General features: G+C 54.1%; 1 protein-coding gene across 1 annotated transcript in view; it reads right to left on the bottom strand.

Annotated features, from left to right (window-relative positions):
• Fhad1 (forkhead associated phosphopeptide binding domain 1) overlaps nt 1-9183 on the bottom strand; it is a 119052-nt gene that overhangs the window by 23321 nt on the left and 86548 nt on the right. Inside the window, exons 20-24 of the mRNA XM_052177971.1 lie at nt 7840-8065; nt 5972-6056; nt 5441-5547; nt 3370-3529; nt 2891-3017 (exon numbers count right to left, since the gene is read on the bottom strand). Coding sequence (XP_052033931.1) covers nt 2891-3017; nt 3370-3529; nt 5441-5547; nt 5972-6056; nt 7840-8065 — 705 coding nt within the window. The remainder of the gene's footprint in view (nt 1-2890; nt 3018-3369; nt 3530-5440; nt 5548-5971; nt 6057-7839; nt 8066-9183) is intronic.

Raw genomic sequence — 9183 nt, forward strand, 5'->3', positions numbered from 1 at the left:
TAGAGAACCCTTTTCCTACCACGATGCTCTTAACCACTATTTTGGTCAGTATTTTGTCCATTAACCATAAGCAATGGTTAATCTAGAAAGAGTGAACCTCAACTGACTGAAAAGAAATGCCTCTATCAGATTGGTCTGTAGGGTTCATTATTATTATTATTATTAATATTATTATTATTATCATCATCATCATCATCATTACTTTTAATGATATCATCTTCATCATCATCATCATTACTATTAATGATATGGGAGGGCTCAGTCCCCTGTGGATAGGGCTACCCTGGAACAGGTGGTCCTGGGTTCTATAAGAAAGCGGGGTGAGCAAGCCAGTAAGCAGCACTCTTCCATGGCTTCCGTTTCAGTCCTAGTCTATCGGTTTGGCCTTGAGCTCCTGCCCTGACTTTCTTCAGTGATGTACTGCGAGCTCTAAGATTGGTCAGCCTGTCGATCACACCAATAGAAAGCAAGCTGGGACCATCCTAAGTCCCGCCTTAACAGCTCCACCAGCCACTTGACCCCACCTCCCCCACTAGGACATTCTATACAGTTTTCTTTCTGTCTCCTCCCTCTGTGCACACAGACTCCTTGAGGGCCTCGCTTGCTTCCTGTGGAGACTGATCCTCTCAGGATGGTGCTTAAGATGTGCAAAGTCTGGGAGGAGCGGAGGAGCCTGTGCCCAGCTCAGGGCTGCCGGGTGAGTGAGTGGACCCAGCTACTCTGGTTTGTATCGTGTGACCCTGAAGCCTGTCCTGGAAGGAGCCACCTGATTGTCACCTCCGCCTCTGTCTGGAGAGCGGCAGACAGGAGACACTGAGCTGAACCGGGCCAGGCCAGAGTCTCTCAGTCGTTCATGCACTGGGAGAGGAAGCACCACGTGACCCTTCCTCGTGCCCCTCTGGGAACTCTGTCACTGAGAGAGGACTGGGATTCTTTCTCATACAACTCTTGAGCCCTCTGACCCTCTCTGGCTTTGGAAACAGGAAGTCGCCTGGATGAGGCCCTCTGTTCCAAGTGCCTTTTATTGTGCGCCCTCCCTCCCCCATCAGCACCAACTGTGAGATAGAAACTAAAAGTAACCATTTCGACCGAGTCTCTCCATCAAACACAGGCAGGGCCGCAGGGGAGGATTGGTATGCGTGGGGGTCTGCCTTTCCCTGTCTTTAGCACAAGGCCTGGTATACAGCAAGCGCTCAATAGCGGCTGTGGGTCAGTCAGGTCCTGCTTTGCGGGCTTAGGATTCAGACAGGAGTGCTTGACATGTCCTACCCAGCTGAGCTTCCAGCCACCTGGGTCGTTGCGCTCCGCCTCCTGGTTGCCCTGAGCAACGGGGCCGCACTTCTATTTAAGGGCTCTGGACAGCACTCAGTGCCAGGGACCGCTGGCTGGACCTCAAGCCCTTTCATCTTGGCCGCAGGAAGCCCTGGCTCACTTGTTGCCTGGCAGGGACAGTGTCTTTGTTGACATATTTGGCTTTGTGTCTTCTGCAGATGCTTCCCAGAAGCATCTGGTTTCCCAAAGTGAAAGGAGAGGATGTTCTGAACTCTAGGAAACTGAGCCCTCAAGGAACCACCGCGCCCCATGGTCCACATACTAGGCATGATGGCCGAGGCCAGAGCACCAGGCCCGAGTGCAGAGCATGCGCTCTGAGGCCCACCTGACCGACCCCTCAGGCATGTTTTCCACTGGATGAGCATCTGGGACTTCCGGGCAGTCACACTGGGAGACCTTATCAAGTGACCGCCATGGTATGGGGATGATGCAGGGGGTGGGGTAGGGGGAAGGTCACATCAACCGCATGGCTCTCTGGGAAGGCCATTTGGGTCTGTTCCACGCAGTTTAGGAAGCCCCTCAGCCCCAGCAATTTCACAACCAAAACATGAGTTCTACGAGGTAGTCATACCAATTACAACATCAGGTTGTTAAGGGAGACACAGCTGTGTACAGAGAATATCTTGGGTATTGTGTGGATGCGTCACCTGTCAATTAAAAATTCGATGGCCTTTTGCTTAGGCAGGAAATAGAAGGTGGGACATCCAGGAGGTAGAAAGGACTCTGGGAAAGAGTGAGGCACAGGAGGGTGTGAGGAGATGGACCCATGGGACACAGCTTAGACCTCCATCGTGTGGGGACCGGCTGGATCACATGGACACAGTATGGACTTCTAAGTAGCCCCTTATAGGAACAGAGTGGACTTTTACAGACTTAGTGGAAAAGATGGCATTAAATGGAGTTGGTGGGCTGGGGCGGTGATGGCTCAGTGGTTAAGAGCACTTGCTCAAGCACTGTGCAAGCATTAGGGAATTCAGATTCCCAGCACCCCATGTACAAAAGATACGCATGGTTGTATGCACCCCAGAGCTGGTGGGGAGGGAGGTCTCTGGGTTCAGGGAGGGACTCTATTTCTTGGGTGATGAGACAGATAGAGACAGAGATCTGATAACCTCCACATGCACATATCACACATGTGCACACAAGAGACAGAGACAGAGAGATAAACAAATGGAAGAGTTAGCAAACAATTACCTACCACCTGGATGCTTGGGCAGGTTGTGTTTGTGTGTCTGCATAAATAAAATACATTTCCCAACAAGTCTTTGAAGCAGGACAGTCATTCTCAGAGTGGGGGACTGGTGTGCAGTGACCTCCCTAGGGCCACACAGACTTTCTACGTGGAGGGATTGGGATTTGAACCCAGGCCTGCTTGATCCGAGGCGGATAGCATGACCGCAGGGAGACCTGGGAGCTCGGTTTCCATGGTCAGTGCGGCTGTGGAGACTGATCACGGGGCAGAGCTGTTTTACATTGTCAGAACAATGCTCTTAGGAAGGGAAGCCCTTAGCCCCTTGGGCTGTTGGAGCTGCCTGGAGCCCCCCTCACAGACACTGACCTCTTGGAAGCTGGAGAATGAATCAGGGTGGGCTGGTTCTATCTGCAATGAGATGTCACACTTCTGTCTCAGAGTCCTAGGCTTCTGTTCGGCGCTCAGGTGGGGTCTGGGTTTCTCTTGGGAAGCCCTGGGGCAGAGAGGGGGGCATCATGGGTATCAGGCAGCTCAGGGTTCAGGGACCTTTGTATCCCCTCTGTAAACCTGGATTGGAAGTCGAACTATTTGTTCATGGGTGACTGAGTTCTTTCGGACTTCCTGAGTTTTAGCCATTTAAGCCGAGCCCCGGTTACCTGGGGTGGGGGTGGGGGTGGGGTGGGGGTGGGGAATGCGCATCCCAGAGCACAGCGCGGCTCTGTTTTACTTAATGAATCTAGGAAGCAATGAAACACTATCATTCACTGATCAGTCCGCTTCAGCCAGCATTTACTGAGCCCTTTCTGTGCCGGACGCCCTGGGGTGGTCATGACCCCTTCCCACACCTGAGCGCCTCCCTGAGGACCTTCAGTTCCCTGTCCTTCTTCTCCACCAGGCCTGTCGTCTGCGCCACCTTCGCCTTGAGCAGGCTCAGCTCGCCGTTCTGCTGCCGCACCAGGGCCACCTGCCGCTCCAGCTCCGTCTTCTGCTTCTCGCTTAGCTCTCCTGGGAGCGACGGGGAGTTAGTGAGTGGCTTCCCACCTCAGATCTCTGCCGTGGGCTATCTCACTGCCCTCTGGGATCCATGAGGCAGGTCTGCCCCAGGGTTCTGGGGGGCGGGGGAATCTAGTGCTCCCTCAGGAGTTCTGTCAGAGTCTCTGCGTGTGACAGTGGGTGGCACTGCAAGTCCCCTGCTTCTGCCTCACACGGAGTTAAACCAGCATCCGCCATCAGGGCCCCACAGCCTAGCCACGTCCCCCACCGCCTACCCACGCCTCCACCACCTACCCATGCTCCCCTGTCTTTTAGGACACATAGACGACCAGTGTTCAGCTGCCTACTTCTGAGTCTTTTTGTTTCTACTTCTGTTTTCAGACAGGGTCTCATATATCCTAGGCTGGTCTCCAACTCTTTGTATAGCCAGAGACGGCCTTAGACTTCTGACCTTCCTGCCGCCACCTCCTCAGTGCTGGGACTTCAGGTGTGGGATAGATACCTGGCTTATTTTCATTTAGTGCTGGGGCCTGAACCCAGGGCCTCACGCAGGCCAGGCAAGCTCTGCTGACTGAGCCTCATACACAGCTGTTTCTGTATCTTTTCACCCAGGGGTGTTCTCAGGCCCCTGGAGTCTTCTGGGCTACGTGCCTGTCAGGTACAACAGCGACCCACCCACAGCTGACACAGACAGCTTCCTGCTCCTAGCTCTCCCGGCTGCCCCGCCCCTCCCCTCCCCCACCCCGCCCCCTATTTCATTTGTTCCCCCTATGGCTCAGGCTCTACATCATCCCCTGAAGGCATTTCCTGGGGCCGTGATGTGAACGGACTGGCAACAGTGGGGTTCCCGTTTTAGGGTCCGCTGTTGGGAGGACCCACGCTAAGACCCTTGCACTGCCTTAAAACTTCAGTTGCAGGCTACAGGGGAATGACTGTTGGCAGCCCCACTTCACAGATGTGAACACCGAGGCTCAGAGAGGTCGAGTCTTGTCTAATATCCAGGACCTAATGGCTGCAACTGGGTCTTGAGTCTCTGGAGACACCATTATTTACCACTCTCCTTCCTTCTGGAAAACCATGGGTGTGGCCTCAGGGAGCTAACAGTCCCAAGGGTTTAGGGGTGTCAGAGGGTTTAGTTGAGACAGTTCCACTCTCTCCCTTCCTTCCTTCCCTCCCTCTCTCTTTCTTCCTTTCTTCCCTCCAGTCCCTCCTTCCCTCCCTCTCCCCCTTTCCTCCCTTTCTCCCTCCCTCCCTCCCTCTCTCCCTCCCTCCCTCCCTCCCTTCCTCCCTTTCTCCCTCCCTCCCTCCCTCCCTCCCTCCCTCCCTCCCTCCCTCCCTCCCTCCCTTCTTCTCTCCCTTCTCCCACCCCCCTTCTGCTTCTGGAATCTAGTTTTATCATCTCCTAAGTCTGAACTTTTTTTCCTGCTCGAGGCTGGGGATGGGAACGAGAAGAAAGCCAAAGGAAGCAAGAGGAAGGATGGGGAAGCGCAAGAGCAGGGAGACAAACAAGTCAAGCCTGAGCCGGCTGTGTGTGGGGGTGCAGGGGGTGCGGTAGGCCAGGAGGTGCACGATGCGGGGCTTCCTCACCCTACCCTGGGTGACCACCGTCAAAGAAGGCATGGGGTCTTTTTGCATGAGGAAGAGAAGCCGGTGAGGCCCCTCCGAACTGCACCCAGGCTCCTGCAAAGGGCCTACGCCCTGAGGGGGAGCCCCACTGTGGCTCTCCCGAGGTGGGGACAGATGACATTGACATTTAAAGTCCTCCAAGTCTGGGTGATCCCCCGGGTGACAAGGGGCTGCAAGCACTCGTGAAACCAGCTTGGGAAGAGGCTCAGGGTCCAAGGCTTCTGACTTGACCTTCACTTCCTGTCTGCGCCCGCCCGTGAGGATGTCAAGTCAAATGACCCAGGAACTCACACCAACCTCTCAGGTCTGACATCCGGCTGTGAGCCTCCCCGAGGTCTGTCCTCAGCTTCATGATGATCTCTTGCTGGGACAGGATTTCCTTCTGAGCCATTAGTAAGTCATCTCTGTAAGAGAAGGAAAGGAAGAAAACCCACGCAGGCTGAGTCAGCTGGGCTCAACTTCCCTGGTGATTCCCCGAGGACTGGATTGGAAGACCCAGAGAAAACGCTCTAAATGCCCAGGGACAGATCCCGGGACCCCAGCCCAGGCAGGGGACCGGCGGCCTTTAATTCTCAGAGACCCTCATTTTGATGCACCTGTGCTTAGTGCATTTTGAGGAAGAGCCAAGGGTTTGGGTCTGGGGTGGGGGAGGGGGAGGATACTGAGGTCCACTGAGGTCTAGTGAGGGTCTCAGCCGCTCCTGCATTGGACCGGTCACACGGTTACACAGTCACAGGGTCACAGGGCCACACAGCAGGGATTGGAAGGCTAAGCAACACGGACAACAACCAACTGGCCACGCCCCTGCTTCTCCAACTAACTACTCACATCAGGTGGTCGCACGCTATTTCTTTGGCGCTGCTGTCCAGCGGGAGTTCTGCCGAGAGTTCTCCGGGCACTTCCTCCTTTTGAGCTGCATGAGAAGGGTGCATTAATGGCCTGGTCACCAGGATGCGGGGTATTTTCTCTTTGCTGTCTCCTGTGAACACACCTGTCTCTCTCTCATCTCCCTGAGCTTTCTCTATCCTGACACGCCTTACAGGTGTAGGGTGGTAAGCTGAGGCTGTCTCTCTGTGCGAAGCTGGGATGCAGTTTGTACTTGGCGGGTTTTGAGGAAGAACCAGGGGTTGGGTTGGGTGGGCTGAGGTCCTCTGAGGTCTGTTGAGGGCCTCAGCTGGTCCTGCATGGGACCTGCCAATACCCAGGCAGGGACTGATAGGTTAGCATTTCATCCACACTGTGAGGTTTAAGAAGGGGGAGACTTGATCTCGTGGTGCTTAGAGCAGTGAGCAGATTGGTTGTTTGAGACCCAGGATGCTAGCGGCTTTATAAGGACAGAGACCAGACACCTTCATACCCCGAGTATCTTGTTCTTGTTTACCTCCTCCCATTAAAACAAACAAACAAACAAAACCATAAAACAGTCTCATGTAGCCCAGGCTGGCCTCAAACTCACTGGGTAGCTCAGGACATCTTCTGAGCTTCCAATCCTCCTGCCTCCACCTCCCAAGAGCTGGGATTCCAGGTGTGCACTGCCAGATCACACTTATGTGGTGACAGACTGGACCCAGGGCTTCATGTGTGGAAGCCATCTACCAATGGAGCCACACGCCCAATTCTGCACACCCGTGGGCTTTCTCAGGACCCTGCTGGCAAGGCCATCACCATAAGCACCCCACCCCTCTGCTTTCCAATTCTTGCTCGATCGTGTAGTCACTCAACAAACACTTTAATTAATGCCTGCCTTATGGCAAACCATGATCTGAGGGTGGAAGTGACAAAGACGCTGTCATGCTTAGGTCCCACTGAGCATCCTCACTGAGCATCCTCACTCTTACCCGGACTCTGGATCAGGAGGTGACAGAGCCTGCTCTGTGGCCCTGTGGTGGGGCCTTCCTCATCCCAAACCACTGTTAGGGCACTAACTTGGTTACTCACAGGGATGCTGGCTTGTCTACCATGGATCTCCGGTGCCTAAGGGAGGCTGTGGCAGGAAGGACTGAAGGAATGATGGGATGAGTGAGGCAAGCCTGAGCTAGCCTCCGTGCCTCCCAGCAGAGGCTAGCTGCCCTCTGGGGGAGCTTTGGTGATGTCTGGAGATACCTGGCTGTGAGGTGGGTGCAGAGCGGGGCCTGTAGTGAGGTCAGGGATGTGGCTAAGCCAGGTGCCCTGCCCCCCAGAGAAGCTTATCCAGCACCAAACATCCGGCAGTGCTGACACAGAGACCTGGGGCCCGAGGCCTCTGCTTCCAGAATTTTCCACCCGGAGTTTAGCGCCTGTCAGGAGTGACCCAGGTCATTTCAGGTGAGCGGGCGGGCGGCACAGCTCTGACTGCTGTTTTTAGCCTGTTTGGGTTAATTTTGTAGGAGGCCAATCCTGGCTGCCCAGGAGAACTGTTAAGTGAGGTCATGGTGGCCACTGGCAGGTTGTCCTTTATGATGTGGAAAGAGACAACTCCACTAACAGCTCTGGCTGCCCGTGAGCCTCGCCGGCTCACTGGCCTGGTACAAAGGATGTCCTAACTCATTGTTATAACTTTGGCTCTGCTAGGCCTCCGAGGATTTCTAGCATCGTGTGCAATGAGGGGCAGAGGATGGAGAACTCAGGGTGCTTTTAGCCGGGGGTGGGGGTGGGGCAGCCTGGTGACATGGAGGAGAGACTAGATGTGGGAGTTTCTCCCACAGCCCCGGCCCTACCTGGGTCGTTGTCTTTCAACGTCGCGATCTCCCCTTCTATCTTCCGGTAGTACTGAGTCACTTGACAGAGCCTTTCCTCTAGGCTCACGATGGTCTGCGAGTGCTGTTTGATCTGTTCTTTGTACTCCGAGATTTCCTCCTCGAAGCCGTGCTTCTGGGATTCCCGCTCATCCTGCAGGGCCTTCATCGACTGTTGCTGCAGGTTTAGCCGATCCTCCGTCAGGATCTGGGGAAACAAACGGTGGTGGCGATCGAACCACGGGGAGCCAGAGTAGGTGGCTGCGTTGGCCTCCTTTGCACACGCAGGGGCTGGACTGCATCCTACCTCAGAGCCTCTGCAGGCCCTGGTCCCACTGGCACTCCCCTCCCCTCCCCCACTGCATGGCTGATCCATTGTTTCCCAGGTCTTGGTTCTAACTAACATGGCCTCCTTGGAAGACCCTGCCCACACATAAAGAGTCACAGACAATTCCTGTTGCTTGTTGTTTTTTTTGTTGTTGTTGTTTGTTTTTTGTTTTTTGTTTTTTGTTTTGTTTTTTTTTTTTTTGGTCCCTGGGACCTTCATCCACAGCTGAAGTGGCTTCATGTTTTGTTGGTTTGTTTCTCTTCCCTGCAAGTCTCTGAGCTCCACGCTGCAGGAGCTAGGCCTGCTCTTTTCCTGCTAGGCCCACAGCACCGAGACCCTGGATGGTGGATGGAAATGAATGAATGGGAGCTGTGTGTGATGGAGAGACTGCCCGGCAGTTAAGAGCAGTGGATGCTCTTCTAGAGACTTGGGTTCAATTCCCAGCACCCACTTGTGGCTCACAACCATCTGGTAACACCTGTTCCAGGGGATCTGGCGCCCTCTTCTGGCCTTCATGGGAACCAGGCACACAGACATACATGCAGGCAAAGCACCTACCTACATATAAAATAAAAATGCATGTATCTTAAGAGAACTAATAAACAGGTGAGAAAAAAAGCAAATTGATTTGTATGTGTATGTGTGTGTGTGTGTGTGTGTGTGTGTGTGTGTGTGTGTGTGTGTGAAGGTCAGAGGATGACCTTGGGTGTCAGTCCTCGGGTGCCATCTACCTCTTTTATTGAGACAGAGTGTTTTCCTGACCTTGTAAGCTAGGCTAGTCAGTGAGCCACAGGGGATGCCACCGCTGCCCGGCAAACACAATGTTACAGTGCAGATGGCTGTGAGCCATCAAATAGTGGCTGGGATTTGAACCAGGGTCCTTAGGATCCCAGTCGGAGTCTTTACCTGCTGAGCCACGGCTCCAGCACTCCACTGCATTTCTTACTAAAATTACCAAGAAAGGCTCTCAGACAGAAAACCAGACACCATCTGTGACC

This window comes from Apodemus sylvaticus, chromosome 3 (assembly GCF_947179515.1).
Source record: "Apodemus sylvaticus chromosome 3, mApoSyl1.1, whole genome shotgun sequence".
In the NCBI taxonomy this organism is placed as follows: Eukaryota; Metazoa; Chordata; class Mammalia; order Rodentia; family Muridae; genus Apodemus; species Apodemus sylvaticus.